The 18,950-nt window shown below is 38.3% G+C and overlaps 1 protein-coding gene across 2 annotated transcripts in view; it reads left to right on the top strand.

Moving 5' to 3' along the window:
* tshz1 (teashirt zinc finger homeobox 1) overlaps positions 1-18,950 on the top strand; it is a 164,283-nt gene that overhangs the window by 73,931 nt on the left and 71,402 nt on the right. Inside the window, exon 2 of one of the 2 annotated variants that reach the window (XM_071501316.1) lies at positions 13,554-13,641. The exons of the other annotated variant lie outside the window; for it this stretch is intronic. Coding sequence (XP_071357417.1) covers positions 13,554-13,641 — 88 coding nt within the window. The remainder of the gene's footprint in view (positions 1-13,553; positions 13,642-18,950) is intronic. 2 annotated transcript variants of the gene reach the window in all.

Raw genomic sequence — 18,950 nt, 5'->3', positions numbered from 1 at the left:
CTTTCCGCCTCCTGCCTACTATCTCCTTCCTGCTTCCTCTCTTATTCTTGTGTATCACAGCTTTCTTGTCATAAGAATGAATTGAATTTGTCCCCTTCAGTGCAAACAACAATAGACAGAGTAGGGACCTTCAGGAAAACAAATCGCCACATCCTATCCCTGCTGGGGATTGGATGTATGCGTGTCTGTGCACATGTGCACGTGTATTGCTGATGAGGCTGAAGGGGCAGATGAGGAACAGGCCTATGCCAAAGAGGTACCCAGGGTCATTTATTAACATGTCATCCTCACAGTGCCTGTTGAACCAGCAAGAGATCCAGACAAATGATGTTAATAATAATAAGTAGCCCTGTGGTGAGACTAAGAGGTCTGCACTCCTGTCCATGTTGGGCACCTGATGCTTATTATTAAAACAAAAAGGTGATAAGTTAATGTCTGCAGTACTGTATGTAGTATTGCAAAGGCCTTTGTGTGTGTGCTTAAAATAGATTTTTTTTTGTCACCTCCTTTTTATGTATATTATTTCCTCTGTGCCTGAGGGCGGTTCTACCAGGACACTCTGTAGGTGAATTCCCAGCAGTTTTAGCACCAAAAAAAGTTCTCCTTGCTCTATATACATTAGTTGTGTAAAAGGCTCAAATTAAAGGCACATACAACAAAAGGATGGACTTGGTGACAAGAGCCTAAAATGTCAATGATCCATGACCAGACACTCCATCACCTTGGGAGGGATGACTAACCCAGCACTGAGTGTGATTTTTCCACATTCAAGGACACTCCTTAGATCGTCATTGAACATGATGAAATATGCATTGCTCAGGTATCCTGCAATGTCACGTAGGCCTGTGATTTGTTCAGCCATTGTCATAGTTACAAACACTATGCTACTTAAGCAGGTAGATTTTTTTCAAAGTCGTGTGTCTTGTCTTTTTCGACTCCCACTGGTCACGGACACCACTCACCCCTCCACATGAGACCATAGAAAGTGTTTGGGCCGTCTGGTGATAAATGTGTCCTTCTGAGATCGGTTTTGTCATAATATTTGCAACTGTCAAGAACATGTTTTTTTTAGATAATGGACATTGATACCCATTCAAAACTGCATAAACTTCACATTGTGTTGTGTTTAATAGCGTAACTGAGCAATTTCGATATGACACGAATATATCATGTTGCCATATATACTGCCCAAGAATTAAGAAGGCACTACAGCACAGAAATGCCAAAAATGTGTTCAAGATAATCTAGAAACAGTGTTCACTCAGTTTATGTCTTGGTTGCAAAAATGTATACACATTTTGTGCATTTGCATGTGTTCATTTATATATACTTATATCTTGTATCAGCCTAAACAACACAGTATTAGTCCGACTCGACTGATAAGCTGTTGAAGGCACTGTTTAATGTATTGATGCTTTCTTTATTGTAATGTTGGAAAGTATTATGAATGATTGCCCTTTTTGACAGTGCAAAGTTATTTTACAGCAGGAAAGATAAAATGGTTGACACAAATTGTGCTGGAATACAATCCAAGCATTGGTAATACTGCATTGCCATTGTACTTGAGTAGAATAAACATTTGGAAAGTGTAATAATATATGCGATGCCCTATAATGCTCATACGTTAGAGTTTAACCTCAGAGGAAGTATGTTGATAGATTTTAATTTTCAATCACCACTGACCTGCAACAGAACAAGAGAAACAAAAGGTGAGCAGAAAAAACTGCTGCATCAAAGAGAGAGAAAAAGATGACTCTTCTTGGAAAGGAAAACTTGTTGGAATTAATAAAATGGCAGAACATCTGACTAGATTTCAATAGTATTCAAATCCGCAACTTATACATTCACTGGAGTCAGTCGTTTTCATGCAGCATTCATAATCGTATCATACAATAGCATTTTGTAAAGGGGGAAAGCTCAAACCTAATTCTTACATAATAGCCCCATTGACAACATAGTAATTCAACCTTAGTACATGACCAGTGGAGGTCTGTTGCCGGCATTCACACCACAAGAATATTCCTTTTGTAACCACGTTTAATTAATTGCAGAGGAAGGGAAGACACAAAGACAAAATGGCTTGGCTTTAATTGGCTTGACCGAACATTTTCATTATGGGGAGAGTATATCTCTCTGAGACAGTTTCAAAGACCAAACTGGTTCTTTTCAGGAATTATTGTGCTTCATAGCAGCACGGCTGATTTGTAGCCATTTTTATGCACGAGAAAGGGAAAAGACATGAATGGAATAATGCAAAATCTTTCATGGCAAAGACTTGAGGTTGTGTAAGGCAACTGAAGTCTATTAATGTTACTGTTCTATGCTATATAGTTAACAAGACTTTAAGTTTTGAGCAAATAAAATTTCAAACAAAAATATGAATTAATGAAGCTAACAACATACAAATCTATCATTACTGTGTTGTGACCCCTGTATTTGTGAGCATTAAATTAGCGTCCTGTAGAAACAATAAAAGTTAAATGGTTTCTGTTTGTCTGCCTTGAGACTCAGCTAATATATGTTAACTTCAGTGTCAGTTGCCATCACTTTGTCACATTATAGGCAGGCTGATCATGAAGGAAGGTGCAGCCGCCTTTATGAGGTGTTTTGTCTTTGTGCATATGCTCTAAGCTTTTATCAGATATTCATTTAATTTATTAGGTAAAGGAGCCTGGTGAATCTGAATTTCCCGAGGCATCACGAGTGAAATTAGCATTCCATTAGCTGCTACATTTTACAGCTGTCATTCAGATTTACCTGTGGTTATAAGCAAATATGCTACACTTCTATTGTAAGCTTTATCCCAGTGCAATAAACTGTGTGTTCATGCAAATTCAGAGCCGTTCAATGGTGATTATGATAAGTGCAGTAATCTCCTTATCTCATCACACTCTCTTTGGTTACTGAAATGTCCTATGAAATGCATCAATACACTTAGAAATTGAGCAAAACTGCAACTAATGCCACAGTCTTTCTCCCTTATGTTTCCCTTGCAACATTATGCTGATGGTGTGGAACTACACCAACTACATCAATCACAAAGTTGGAATCTGCTAAAAGTGCAGTTATCAGTGCAGTTATTTTATCGCAGTTGCAGAAGAAATGTGTAAGCCTCGTTTCACACTTGTTTAACCAGCTGGCTGCCTTATATTTCCGTGCAGCCTCAATGGTGACAAATATTTGCAAGGTCCTGTGCTGCTTTTTCGCTGGTTGGGTGAATCGTTTGTCAAGAGATGGTCAGACTTGCATTGACAACAACAGCAAATCTGCCTGGTAACAAACAGACAAAGATCAACATCAACATTTTATAGCATATCAGTCACAAACTTCATAGTTAATAGCATGTCAGTCAATGCTAATTGCACAGTGAAGTAACTCAGACCTGCTGTTGTAACAGAAGACAGTGATACATTTTGTTATTTGCTAGTAAGGCACTCTGTAACCTCTGTGACCTTGCACTAAATCACACCTTTCCTTCAGTATATGAGCAGATATCTGTTATATCATCTGTGCAAGGACATTGGCTACAATAGCAGCAGAGTGGCAGACGCAATAAATATTATTTAAGGACTCAACATGTCACCTGTAAATACCCATAAATGCCATTACCTCACTTCATAGCATGTAGCCATAAACAAGTGATAAATAGAGTCTTCCAGTGCATCAGTACAACAGGTTTCTAAGAGCCCATTGATTTTGGATTTGAGAGTGTGTGTTAACGTTGAGCACTTAAAGCAACTTGCTGACAGTACAGCAAACATTCCCACAAAAGCTATTAGAGCCTTGTTAATGCTTTCAACGCCTTTTCACATAAACCAAGGTCACATATTCTTCTCAGTTCTGTCTCGTGTCACAAACAGTCTGAGATTATATAAGTGAAAACAAACTGAGATGGGAAAAAAATAGAAAAGTTTTGTGGTTAATTATGCCACATAATTCAATTTTGATTAATATTTAATGTCTCCTACTAAATATCTATAATTAATCAACAAGTCATAGCAAGAGAGTAGGCTAATTGGTTTGAAAACACAAACCTGAATACTTAATTCATACACGAGGTTGACATCACTAATTGCAGGAGTAATCAAAGCTCCACCCTTTGGGATTTGACGAAGAGATTGGTAAATGGGGGTTAGCGTGATCCTTCATAGCATTATCATGACAGCTCCATTTATAACAGGATGAATATCACCAATGACAAAAACAGTGAATGGCAAAAGCCCTTCTGCATTAGGCTGTCTGTATGATAAACTCCACTGATTGAATCATTCCAGCAGTTTCACTTAAGGCTAACTTGTAGCTGTTTTACTCAAGTCTCTTAAGCAGCATGCTTTCAGTGCAATGTCTCTGTCAACCTGCTTGTAGTTCTATTATCGAATTTTTTAAAAATGGCTTCAAGATTCAAAGCAACATTGAAGGAAGAGAAAAGAGAGAAAGATAGAGATGGTTTGCATGTGCAACCCCTCTATTTAAAAGAAGACAATTTAAACGGCAGGTGATATTCTACATTTTAATTATCATAAACAAATCCTGTGAAAACTAGAAAACCAACAATTGTAAATTTTAAATCTAAAGTATTTAAAAGATTAAATAAGCCACCCTATTGCTCTGGGTCACATTTTCCTTCAACACAGTGAAGATTGTTTCTTTACATCAGTCCGACATACACTGTCATAAACAGTCAGTGGTGCACCAAAATGTGTTATAATCAGCAGCAAAAAATAGCTGAGTTTGGGAACTATTTACCTCTGTTTGAGTAACGTCTGCTAAAAACTGCAGTGCTCTTTTTCTTTTTAACTTCTTTAGAAAAAAAAAAAGAAAAAAGAAATGTAATATTTTCAACCCATTCCTAAAGACTTACATCTTCAGAAGGAATGAATAGGCCAGGGCTTCAGTGCTACAGATCAGGTATTAAAGTTTAAAAACTATACAAGACATCTTTAACAATTAACGTTTTTTGACATTTTTCCATATCCCCATTTCTCTATCCACAGAACAGGTTTCATGACCTATTCAGACAAGATTGGTTTTCAGCACAGGGTGTGTGTAAAGTAACTGTTAACACATGACTTCTGTTAATGGCAGATTTGCACAGGATAAGTGTCTCCAAGATTTCAGAGATGGGAGTGTCATACTCCATTTATGTATTGTCATCACACTAAAAGTCTACCATCCGTTACACATAACTTCTGATACGGATACAGTTGAGTAGTAACATGGTTCCAGACAAAGAGAGTCTCAGCTGTGTCAACCAGAATTGAAACTGTGGGTGTGATCTCAGTTTAAGGTGAAAGCTGATTTCAAGTGCAGATTGACCTGATGGATCACAAGTTACATGGTTGGAAAGTAACGTGCAGAAGTTTGCTGACAATCTTAGGAATGTGGATTTGCATGAGACTTCCTGAGTTTATTTTTACAGGCACTATGAGGAGTAAAAGAGGCTTGAGTTTGTCTGTCTCCTTAACAACCTGCACCACAGTTTTTCTCTCAAGTACCATACCTCTTCATATGTTCTTTATCTGAGGAAATAACTTATGAGATTACTATTATTAAGCCTCACACTTATTTATCCTTTTCATTACAGGCCATTTTGCCCTTGAAGTGGCGTTCACTTCTTTTTGTGTCAATTTCTGCTTTAATTGGACATCTATTTTTGTCACCAAACAAGATTTATTACCAGCATACAGGTGAGAGTGAACTTGGGTGAAATTAGAATACTTTATGTCCATGACATGGGCACATCCGTGGAGGGGCTGCAACCTTGTAGGTTGTTCCCTGCTCAAGGGGAAGGTATCTGTGTGTGTACATTGGAGACATATGCACAGTATATACGTATATAGAAACAGCCAAAACCTGAAAAAAAAGTCCCACTGTGGAAAATGGGAGTGAGGGATTTTCTCAGGGGGAGGTTAGGTGACACTTCACTGATTTATCTCCAGTGACCTGAATTCACAGTTGGGGTGTTTTGTCTGCTTAACAGTGTCACCTTCAGTACCTGGTGAGGTAAACGGACATCTTCAGTTTTAAATGTCATTCAGTCTTAATATAGTGAAGCAGTGACATAATATGCTGAGCTCACCAGCTTTAATGCTTGTGATATGAATAATTAGCTGGTTAGTGGTTGGGATTACAGATCAGATAACAGTTGTTTTAAAAAATTGCCATTGATCTCGACTGTTAACATTGTCATTCTCATACACTAGCTTTTTGTCCTAAAAAAATTATATGTTTGTCTTCTAATAACTTTTTAGTTAGAGTACTGTAAATGCTTCACTTTTGAATTATTCACTATTGAGACAGTACATGATCTTTGCGTTTTTCTCATATCAATTTCAGTTCTTCAATAGTTTCTCTTCAGTTTTCAGTGTCATTACCACCAACCATACACACGATGCACGTACTGTACACACTCATGTCCTCACTAGTGTATGCTGCTGGATGAGCAGTACACACCAGGTGCTTAGCTTACATAAGTGGACAGGCAAGACAGAGGTTAGGTTTACGCTTCATTGTTTGTATTTTCCTAAGTTATGGTCCACTTCTGTTGCAACAGGAGCAAATGCTTTTAGGATGAGGACTTTGTGTTTGGGGAATGTAACGCTATCTTGCATAAATGAGTTTGGCTGAGGTTGCTGGAGTGTAAACTTCCCCAAATCCAACGAAGTGCCTGACATTGCTGGTAACATTAGTGCAAACTTTTATGTAGTAGCAGCCAGAAACAGGTTCCGCACAGTCAGAAATACTACACACTAGATGAGCAGTCATGAATGGGGACTTTTGTTAAAACATCTGTAACCACACAAAACATTGTAGTATTAAATGCTCACTGGTTTTGGAAGTAACACTGGATTATGTTACTACTGTAGGTATCAGCTATCTGATGTTTAGCACAAAAGCTCTCTTTAATTCATTTTTAATACTTTTGCTCATGTATTTTCTTGATAATTCTAAAGACAGACACAGATTAGATTTGAATATAGCTCTTACTAGAGCATGTGGAGCTAACCAAAGCTTGACAGACCAAATGTGTTAAGTTGTCATTGCTAATTGGACAATAACTGTTCAAGGACTTGAGGAGTGTCTCAAAATAAAAGCAAGTGCTAAAAAACAATCCTTTAAAATGCTGAGACTTTTTCCTTTTCTCATCGGCTCCCTAAGAGTCTTAAATGCTTTCCTTTACGCTGTCATGTTATCTCTTTGTTTAAGAAGAGTCTGGAGTACCACATGGGGGTTAAGGGGCTAATTTCGATAATTGATTGTAAGTGTTGTATGACAGGTCCTCGGATATGAACAAGTGTGACGTGAGCACTTAAAGGCCTGTTCACCAGCAGCCAGTGATTGATCCATCTGATCGATAGCCTGGTCGGTGCACATAGAGGGCATCTCAGAGAGGGTTCACGTGCAGTACTAATGGTAAGCGACATGAGTGGGGGTTTCCTGCCCCTGTAATTATTCTCCATGCTCAACACTTAGGCAGCTCATAAAGGTCTGCTAGGTGTCTTGATTTTCTTCTTTATATGTCTTTATAGGTAGGAAATGATATTTTGTCCCTTCATGGTGGCAAAATTCCTGTAAAGGACAGAACGAAAGACAGGATGTTTTTCTCTTTGGAAATTGGTTTTATTAACGCAATTTTACTCCTCCTCACAAACCAGCCCACTTTCTGCCATGTTGTTTACAACCTGTATCCTTCTATCAGAGCTGTAAAAAAGAGTTGATAAGGGCGCAGTGAAAGAGGATGGTATTACAATGGAATGTAACATGGCCATAGAGTAACCATTAATCTCCCTCTCTACCCCTTTTTCCCTTCACACACTACCTATTTGACCATTTCCCCATCACTGCCAACTTCAGGAACATCAGATTACAAACAAAAAAAATTCAGCCTTCGTCACAGCTGAGGCTCGTTCTCACCAAGTTGGCAGGCTTTGGCGACGGGCATCGTTCGAATGTGTCGGCTCTGATATTTCCCCTCTATCTCTCATGACCTGATAATGTGAACCCTCTAATGAAGCTATTGTGTGCCTGTCCAAAGCCATTGTCTTCCAGGGGGAACTTTCTTTTCTCTTTCCGACACACGCTACCCTCAGTGATGAGCGCACCTGTAATGGCCACATCTCTCTGTCTCCTGTCCCTGTCCCCTTTCTTTCTTTTTTTCTGTCTTATCATTGTTCTCAATTTTGGTCAGTTTCCCACTATCTACATAAGCAATTTATACTTCTTTCTCCCCGCTCCCTCTTGGTTTATCTTTGTAATAGCAAATGTATAAGCGTATAAGCTGAGGTGTTTGTTGGTGTATACATATATATATAGATATATATATAAATATATATATATATATGCACACACACACACACATTAAATGAGACATATTAAAATGCTTTCAGGATTCCTACATGCATGAACTTATGATCCTGATAAGATAAGATTGGTGCATATGCCAGTCAATGAATTACAAGAAATTACAGTACGGAAATGCCAGACTTGGTTTTAGGTCATTTAGAAAAAGTGTCACGATTACAAAGATCTGTGCCAATTATTAGCATTGTATTATCATGGTAGTGGTTGTTAGGTGGATTTAAGTTGATGTTTTTCATGAATGAAGAAATAAGCTGATTTAAAGGAGCTATTTTTAAGTTTTGCTATTGCCAATGTCAGCATTGACATCTGTTTATTTACCAGTCTTGCTGAGAGTGTCAGCCATTGATACAAGCAGTTATAATATGCCTTCTGATCAGGGCTACTTTTTCAGGGCATAGTGAGCACTACAGTGACTCGGTATCGGAAAGTTATTAGACAGTCGAACTGGACAGGAGCTAGCTGATTGGCACGCCAACCAAATTAGACAAAAATTTGCGATAGAAATATAAGCAAAACAAGAGGATTGCTTTCCACCACTGGACACAGTTCTTGATGAGTAAAGGGAGTTAAATGCTGAACTCTCAACGTTTCTTCTAGACTGTTAGGTAAACAGCTGTTAAAGCTAATTTTGGCTATGTAGCAATAACAAAACTTACATATAGCCCCTTTTAAGGGTTGTTATTTCCATTAGTTACGTCACAATCTAAGCAGCTGCTTCAATCCCCTCCACACTTGTCACTATTTTTCTGTCACAATTAGCCAGGATGGTGTTCCCATTCTTAATCCTACCTACAAAATTTTATTGGTTTACAAGCGGTGGAAAGACTCGTAAATTAGTTCAACACAATTTGAATTGCTGGGCAAGTCAGTGGGTGACGTAGGTGATGATTCAGGTGTCTGGAATCAGGCTACATTAATGTAAGAAACACTGAAAATCTGACCAATTTTCAAAACGCATTCATAACAGAAGTTACAGATTTGATGAATATGACTGATCATTACTGACAGTGTAACTATTATGATTTGGTTGATGCTTGACAGTGTGGCTGTCTGAAATGTATTTTGTAATTATGTCATCCTATCAAATGATTCCTGATCAATTTGGAAGTGGGATTGGGATTTACCCCCCAGATAACGTCAAAAACCTGGTGATAATCGCAACCCTAATCCTATGTGCGCATCAATGCTTTAAGATGTACAGTACTAAATGAAAGGTTTGCAGAATTCATTTGGCTCAGATGCCTATTGTGCTCCAACCCCCATGAAAATACTGCAGTGACTGTGACAATTGCTCTTTAAATTATCACTGGCGTTAATGAGCACTAGAGTATTGTCAAGTTCATTGCACACTGTGATGACACCAGCTTATCCCTTTTGTCCCCAGAGTGCATCAGGATAGAAAATGATATTTGGATTTCCTACTTGAATAAACCAACCACACATCCAACACCAACTCTGATCTGAGTCTGTCTGTGCTGCTGTTATTGATGTTATTGTACAGGATATCTTTTTGTTAGCTTGGCTCTGAACTCATTGTAGAAAGAAAGCATATTTGAAACTGATTTACATTCATGTCTAACACTGTCACAACTGTCACAGATTGAACTAACTGCTCACACTGGTGTTTAAATGTCATATTCCACAACACTCCCCCTGACGAAGCCTGAGATGTTATTTCTTTACCCATAAAAAAAAATAGGAGCGTGGATGGGTGTGTGACTGCCTTCTTTCATTTTTCATTTGCTTATGTAAACAGTGTTGTGTTGGAGGAATATCACTTTTCTCGGAGGCAAGAGTAATTTTTTCTTTCATGCCAAGATTTCCTGAAACTCATACCAAGAGTGACACACTCACAGTGCGCTCGCAGACAGTGAGAGCCGAGCAGCGAAGACACCTTTCATGAAACAAGCTAAAGAGTCTTTGATGTTGTGCGAGTTTATGAGGCTGATTCCAGCTGCTTTGTGCTCTTCAAGGCCGTCCTCCTACGGCCTCTCCCACCAAATTAGAAATGGCACCTGTACACCTCCCTTATTCTTAAACAATCAGCACTTGCTGTTTTCCTCTTGTTTGTCTACCACATAATGTATTTGTTCCATTATGTTCAGCTCACTGTGGGGGTTGTAGAGAACTGAGCAGTGGCAAAGAGAGAAGCACATTGATGGGTATTGCAGGAAAAAGCTAGAGTCCTAAAGTCCTAGATAACCAATTTGTTGAATTAGACTAATTATTACTGAATTGATTAAGTGCACACATTTAAATGGAATTAATGGCAAGAAATGCAACTAACAATCTGTCTCTGCAACAGTGATCACTTAATATTCTGTAACCCTAAGTCACTCAGTACATATTTACAAATCTTGAATTACCAAATTTATGTGCTTATTCCAAAAATGAATATTTATCCCAATTTTAAACTCAGATCAGTTGCCTGTTTTAACCTAAAAGCTCCACTACTTTGTATATTGTTGGATGTTTTAATCTATTAAAATGAATATGGTGATCTTGTTTTGTGTACAAGTCTTAACCTCTAAATAAAGGGTAACTATAGCTGTCAAAGAATAGTGGAATAGAGACGTAAAGTAGCATAAAAACTTGTATTTAATCACAGAACTTGAGTGAATCTTGTGCTACCACTGATTATTGTTATGTAAATTTTTTGATCATGATCTAAGATCTCTTCTTTGATAAGACTAGTTGTATCCTTAGTATTATGTCTAATAATGTATACTATAAGTCAAGTATGACAGCCTGCCCATTGGTCAGTCTTGAGTGGTAATTTATAATGCACCTATACAAGTTTTCTGTGTTATTTATTCTATATTATTGTTTACTGCCATGAAATTCCACAGTAGTACAACATAGTGCACACCAGTGTTGGAGCATTTTATATTTTTCAGGTGTGCCTGCTTATGATGAAGCCACTACAGAGGCCTCATACTATCAGGAAACAGCTGTCCAGCTCTAATCTTTTTATGAGCGATATGCTGTTTTTAATGAAAGCCCTCGCAGCTCTCCACAATCAGCTAGCCATATCAGAGCTTATATTTCATCCTGCTATTGTGATGTCATCACCGGGCGCAGGCATAATACATAATTCCCTGTGTTATGACAAACTGTGGCCTCAGGCCAGAGAGGTATATGAACGCTTTTGGGCCCATGTCAAGTCCATGCCATTTGTGCTGGAATAATCGCTCTCGGCTTGTTGGTGGATCATATGAAATAAGGGCTGGCATCGAACAACAAATAGGTCAGGGCTATTTGAATAAAAAGTGAAGAAGTCAAATGAATGGCTTTACAGCTATTGAGATGCCTGTATTCTCTCTCACTGCCTCTCTTTTATTAACACATCTAAATACATATTCACACACACACTTACACACACCACACATACAGAGCATTTAGTTCTGTAATTGGTAAGTAGAACAGGAATGATGATCAGAACAGCGATTTACCTTGACTTCAGGTATTTCCTGACCATTATTGGATTTTTTTTCAGCTGACAAGGGTATTGACGTTTGTGACTTTTACAAAATCTGATACTGATATATTGGCAAGTATTAATGTTTTTTACATAAACCCATAACATAAAAATTTTTGGTAAGGATTCCCTAAATAGGGTTTGCAAAGAGCTGTGATAAAGATATGTATGAGTTTGTGGTCTTAACTTAATAATGGCAACAGTTTCTAAATTGTCTCAACCAAAGATTTCCCGTATCCGTATTGCTTTTTGTATATTATAGCCTAATGGACTATCATATACAATGATACTGATATATCCACATGAATAATATCACCCAACTTATTTGTTAATTGGGCTCTGTCTCTAAGTAGGGAATGCATTGCAATTTGGTCAATTAGGTTTTTGTTTTTTATGTTGGAGAAATCTTTAACATTTTGCCACATCCACATATGCAGGTGACTGGTCAATGACTGGCCTTACTCCAAAACTAGTAACCAATTAAACATAGCAACAATAGTTGTCTCAGAATTTTAAGATTTACCACAGGGAATTGAATGCTTCAGTGTTGTAGCTACAAAAATATAAATTGGTGTTTATGCAGTAATCTCTGATCCAATTGACCAATGCTTACAAGAAATCATGTTACAGCTTGGCCAATACGTGTTGGATGGTAGAATCTTGATAACTGAGTTAATCATATGAAATAATTAGATGTTCTTGTGGCAAACCCTGCACTACATGTATGCTATGTATGAAAACCTGAGCATATAGACAAGCAGATGGTGGCTGCAGAAACACAGGCTCCTTGTTGCTGTTTGCTCAGAGCTGGCCCCAGCCTCCACTCTCTCTCTCTCAGCCCCAAAAATCTTTATCTGCTACATGATGCATGAAAGCACACAGTCTTCTCATACAACTTTACATGACCCCCGACCCCATCTGCACAGATGCAATATGACCAAGCTGCCACCATCCATTTTGGCCTGTGGAGTAGATTCAATGAATTTTTATTATGCTGCATGTGTATGTCACTTGGTTTGGCTCTTTCTTTTGATCCTCATCGCCACCAATATGTCTTGGAAATACATCACTTGGCACTCCAAAATGAAGATGTTCAGCCATTGCAAAAAAAAAAAAAAAAAAAAAAAAAGATCATCAGTCTTTGGATTTGGTATTCTAAAAATCTGAAGAAAAATCTGCACAGTAGGCACTACATATTGGGTTTATTGTTTATTTGTTTTTCTTTTTTTACTTTAAAAGACAATTCCAACAGGATTGCTACAGACAGATTTCCAGCCATGCTTCTTGGCAAACTGAAGACTGTAGATAGATTTTTGAATTCCTGTTCCTGCAATCCTGTTTATAAATTTTGGCCATTTCAGTCGAAAATCTGGTATTTATAAAAAGCTTACATGTGTTCAAATTGGTTCTATCCAACAATTTTGCCTATTTTCCTGATATTTGGAGGCTCAGCATGGATGCCAGAGTAAGTCTGATAACTCTCGCTATTTTGAGGAACTTTTTATTCCACTGAATATTTGTCTCAGGTTTGCAATAATTTGCTCCCTTCTGCATCGGTATGCAGCCCACTGACTCCAAATGGTGATTTCATGGGATTGTGCCGGCATGATGGTTTCTAGGATATGTGGATGGACTGTCAGTCAGTCTGCACCACAGAGAGATGCTTGTGTGTTCATCTACTTTATTCAGTGTCTTTTTTTTTTGTTTCCCTCAGGAGCCTCTCAAATTGTCAGTGCCAGGCAACAACTATATGTTCCCCAGAGGGAGCCCAAATATCCAGGGAATCAGGCGTCATTTAGCCTGTAAGAGCCTTTTTCTTTTCCTGACACTCTGTATTGCCTTTTATTTCCCCCTCTCTTCTTCTCTCTCTATCCTCTCTGCCTCTCAACTGTACAAACATTCAGTCTCATTTGTTTCATTCTGGTTTCACATTAGGTGGTCTCGTTCATTCTTCCTCCAACACCCTCACCTCTCAGCCCATTTTATTGATCAGCTTTTAATCTTTTTGTGTCTTATAGGACACAGATATATTACTGAATACACTGCAGAGCTGCAGCTGATGAATATTTTCAATATGGATGAATATATTGATTAATTTTGATTCATCGTCTAATCTATGAAATGTCAAACAATTATGACTCTTAACAACAGTCCAAAATCCAGTGGTATTTAGACATAGGGGATAATCTTTTCTTTTTTTCTTTTTTTTTTTGGCTTTGTTCTACTCATCACCTATTTTACTTGAAAAGTGTTTCTCTGTCAGTTTCTGTCAACTTCTCAATACCTTTTCTTTCACTGTTGTCTTTTTAACTGCATAAATCTCTTTACTGTACATCTGACAGCATGAATACCACTCTTCTAACTCAAACCCCATCTCTGTTTTTTCAGGATCCAATAAAACATCAACTTTAGATTATCAATATATTCTTCTGATAAATATAGTCAGATTCTATAATCAATATATGCTCTTAATATACTAACTGAGATTTCTTGGGGCTACAATTTGACAGATGTCAAAATGGGTCAACTAGACTTAAGTAGTGAGTTTTGGTTAATAATTCATGATAGCATATTTCAATTTTTGTGCATCCACACCACATGAAATACATCATAATAAACGGGCACAGATGTAAAAATCATGTACTGAGTGAGACTGAGTGCTTTTTTCATTTTTTAGATCATAGTGGAACAAGAGCTTCCCATACAATTCACGGCCATTGTGTTTTTGGGAATGAAACCATTTATATCCTCGCTGGTGGGCCCCAAACAAATACATTGTTCAACCGTCATAGATGACAGGGATAAAGCAAGGATAAGGACATAGTACTGAACATGGTGCTGCTATGTGTGTGTATATGTGTGGATGTCTTTGAAAGTGCCGTGTATACACTCATAGTGTTTATATGACTGTAGTTATGAGACTGACTACACAGGGTAGCGAAGAGAAAAGAAAAGTAAGGCTGTGTTTTAACAGCACAATCACAATGCAACATGCTACATAATGTGTTTGAGGTCAAGATTTAAACACGCATACGTGAAATATGAAAACAGCTGTTTAGATTTGTAGAGGACTGATTAATCATTACTTTCTTGGCCAGTCACATCACTTATCTTATACTGTGTTTATACTGTGTGTGTGTGTTTTTGTGTGACTGTGATGCATCAGAAAATGGATCACCAAATGGAAATAGACCCAGATGTTTTCTCTCACAGAATTATATTGTTGGCTGGCAGGTTTCGAGTGGCAGAGCATGAATGCATGCCATTGCAAATATGCTGCCAAATGCAGATGATGTGCCAATGTATTCTGATGAGGATTAAGAGAAGAAACTGCTAAATGAAAGAAAGAGGTACGGGATTTCACATTGAACTGTGTGAACTGGTTGTGTCCAGTGGCTCGTCAGCATGTCAAAATGACCTAAACTCCCAATGCTCTGGATTGCATATAGTGGTAGAATAACTAGTTAGAACCGACTCGTTTTATGGTGCAGGGTAGGTGCATGTATGCAAATATTTTGTTAAGGCTGAAACTAAACTATTAATATCCACAAAGAGCACTTTGTTTGTCGTAGTATGAAAAATGCATGTTATGTCCCTGTACATCTTGTTTTTAATTTTGATATCAGTGCTGATGTAATATATTCACACATGCCCCTCATATCAATGTGTGAAAAGCAACAGCTGTCAGGATGTAATGACTCAATTTCTTGACAAGCTTGACACTGAGAAGCCATTTTGAAGCTGAAGGAGATACTGGTTGATGAGGAACTGCCACTATCTATTAATGCAAACAAAGAGAGGGCTCTGACAGAAGTTGTGTCTGTTTTATCTTGAGTGTCAGGAGAGTTTGCTTCTGACAAGACAAATTCACCGGATGTAGGCTGTGGGTATAAGCCTGACACTGGTCGCTTATTCCAGGCGGCATTCTCCTCCCTTTCCTCTTCCCCTGCCTGTTACCATTTTCAAAATCCCCTTCGCTATGGGAACCAACTGCAACCTCTGAGCCAGCAACCTACACGCTGAAAATGACAAGTGATGATGAAGATTTGGATCCTGTAATCACACAGTTGACACATCTCTCTTGTTTTTTAGGCATTTTCTTTGCAGGAAATTAGCCATTTTAATGACAGTGCTCACCTCTGGAGGTGCAAATATTCCCCCAAACAAGTTCCTCTCTGACAGCATTTTTCCAGGTCACTGTCACTGCATCCAAGATGATTATGACTGATTTCTTGATTGGCATCACATTTGCTGTGCACACTCATGTTCCCAAGAGGAGAAACTTATTGATTGTGGTGAACCTATAACCTTTTCCTGTTAAACTAAACTGTATTATCATCTTCCCATTCATGTCAGCTGTGATGTAAACAGCCAGCTCTGGTGATTACTAGACTTTAAAGATTGATGTTTAAAAACTGTATGGTCACAGTGAATGGAGGCTTCAATTCACAGCAGTTGTAAGTAATAGAAAGTTCTAGGAGAATAAACTATCAAAACATCCTTAGAAACTTCTGAAACTCCCTTGTAGCATGTTCCACCTCTCTGCAGACTCTGCAGATACACCAGTAGTCTTAATATGTTCGAAACAGTTATATGTTCCCCAGAATATGGCTTAAGACTGTTTCTGTCTAGATCCTCAAACATGACCCCTTTCGAGCCTAGGAGTAGATAATGCATGTGTACTAGTTTGCGCTTGTTTTGGTTCATTTATATTCGGAAAAGTGAGTGCGTAGGAGTGCACTAAAAGTAGTTGTAGGTAGTTTTGTTACCACACTCCTTTAGACAGGAGCTATAAAGTGATCCAAAGAAAGTCAAGTCTGGCCTGATGTGTTGAGGCTTTTGGCTGACACATGATACAAATTATGAAAATTGAATTTTCAGTATTGTTGTTATATATGATACATCTGTATTGTGCAGTGCTTGCCAAAACTGTACATTCACTGTTGTATTCTACTGTTGTGCTGGAAATACTGTATATCTGATACACAATATATAACTAGGAGGAAAATATAAGATATCAGGAGAATTGCTGGATAAAAAGAAAACATTGTGTAACTTTATACACAACATATAAATTTACTGTATGTGGCAGACACCAGAAAGATCTGATTCAAGGTCGTTCAATGGACATAGTAGTGTCCTCCATAGCTTATCTTCACTCAATCCCTGTATCACAACTGACAGAGAGAAAATAGCTGCATTCTATGTACAGTACAACATACACACACTAATCTAGTCCCTATGAGATATAGATAACCCCAGAAACCACAGGTAACACACAAACAAATCACAAGAAGTTCACTTTATCAGCAGCCAAAGGAGACCTGGCAACCTGTCTCCTCGCTATTGTTAATCGTTCTTTCTCTCTCTCTCCAGCCTCCATCTGTCTTTCCCCCTTTTCTTCCTTGCATGATCTCTCTCCCTCTCTCTCTTTCCTTCCCTCCCACTTTCTTTCTCCCTCTCTCACTCTTTCCTTGAAGCCCGCAATTTAATAACCTCAAGTGCTGTCAGAGGAGGCATTGAAAAATGGCTTCTATAAAACATAACGGCCTTAATCAGAGTGCGCTGAGGATTCTCCCTGCTGCTGCTGATTCCCCCCTCCTTCTCCCTCCCCCCAATCCCCGCCTCTAATGAATTAATGTTGAAATATGCAGGGGCTCAGTAGTCATTAGATGTGCGCCGCAAGACGTGATTTAAGATGGCTGCCTTTATGTGTCTGCCAGGCAAGATGGAGCGGGACGGGCCTGGCTGGACAGTGATTGTCTTGACTGACTGAGTCAAGAGTGCTTTAAGACCATTCCATGGTGACGGTGATAGGTTACCACAGAAGTATTTCTGCTAGACTATTGCCGCTCCTGGGTTCATGATGTTTTCACAAAAAATTCAGTCATGTTGTCTTTGTTTGTATCAAGTGGACACAGAGATGTGGGGTGAGATTTATGTCCTTCATCCACTGGCTCAGAATAGCAGGCTTTAGTTATGGGGTGGCATTTTGTGATCATTTGTGTTTCTATTGTGGCTTCAAAGTGCAGGGTAACCGCTGTGCATTGTGGCCTTGGTAACAGAGCTGACGTTTGATGCTCTCTTCACTCAGCTGAGCAATGTCATGATGTTAAACTGCTTGGCTCAACATGTGTGTTCATGCAGGCTTCAACAGAGACTACAACAGACATTTTGATTTGTCATAGTATCAGTTTCACCTCACCTTGCTGTGTTTAGATACTTTACCTGAACACTTCCTGTCAGTGCTTCACATTAACAGCTGTCTGTCAACAAAACACCAAACAGTGAAAGACTTTTATTGTGAAGGAGCAAGGGGAATTGTCAATATACCTCAGCTGACAACAGACACCAAGGTTAGAGAATAACTGCTATATACTTTGAAAAAAAAGTCTACATAGAGATTAGATGAAGAGAAAAAAAACACTTTTTCGGATCTCTGACCATGACTGCTCGCTGACCAATACAGCAGAGTGTCCCAAATGATATGGGAATAATAAATGATACATTTTGCTATCAGTTAATCTCTCCACTATTCTACGAGTAACCAGTTAATCGCTTAAGCTGTAAAACGTCAGAAACTATGGACATATACAATAGAGAAAAACAACAAATTCTCACACTTCTGGAGCTCTAGTGAGCAAATATTTTTCACATTTTTTCTTGTTAACTGACCATTATGATTAAATTAATTAATTATAATCAATTACTGGATTAATCAACACAGCACTCATCACTACCACATAGAAGTCTGAAGTTAGTGTCCCATAAGTTTATTGGCACTTTTTATGGTTTGTTTTTTGCATCATATATCCAAGAGCAAATCTTTTATCTTCTATCCTCCCCTAAAACCATGATTAGTCTCATGGCATCTTTTACACATTAATCGCTGGTGATTTCCAAAGGTGTCACGCAGGAGTTGTTGGTCCACATGGTGTGGTTTGAGATTGCTTATCCAAATATGGTAATGGTAATATATTAATATTGTAATATGGTCTGAATGAGAAAACATTTTGAATCTGATAGTCATAACTCTCACTGGTGTGTTCTGCAGAATTCATAAACTCCATGCGACTTCTACAGTGCAGGCCTTACCATCAAACATCTTTTA

The sequence above is a fragment of the Trachinotus anak genome, unplaced genomic scaffold (genome assembly GCF_046630095.1).
Source record: "Trachinotus anak isolate AG129_WGS33_773 ecotype Australia unplaced genomic scaffold, CSIRO_AGI_Tana_v1 ptg000016l, whole genome shotgun sequence".
NCBI classification, from domain to species: domain Eukaryota; kingdom Metazoa; phylum Chordata; class Actinopteri; order Carangiformes; family Carangidae; genus Trachinotus; species Trachinotus anak.
Note: the sequence above shows the minus strand (reverse complement) of the source record. Positions and strands in the feature narration are given on the sequence as shown.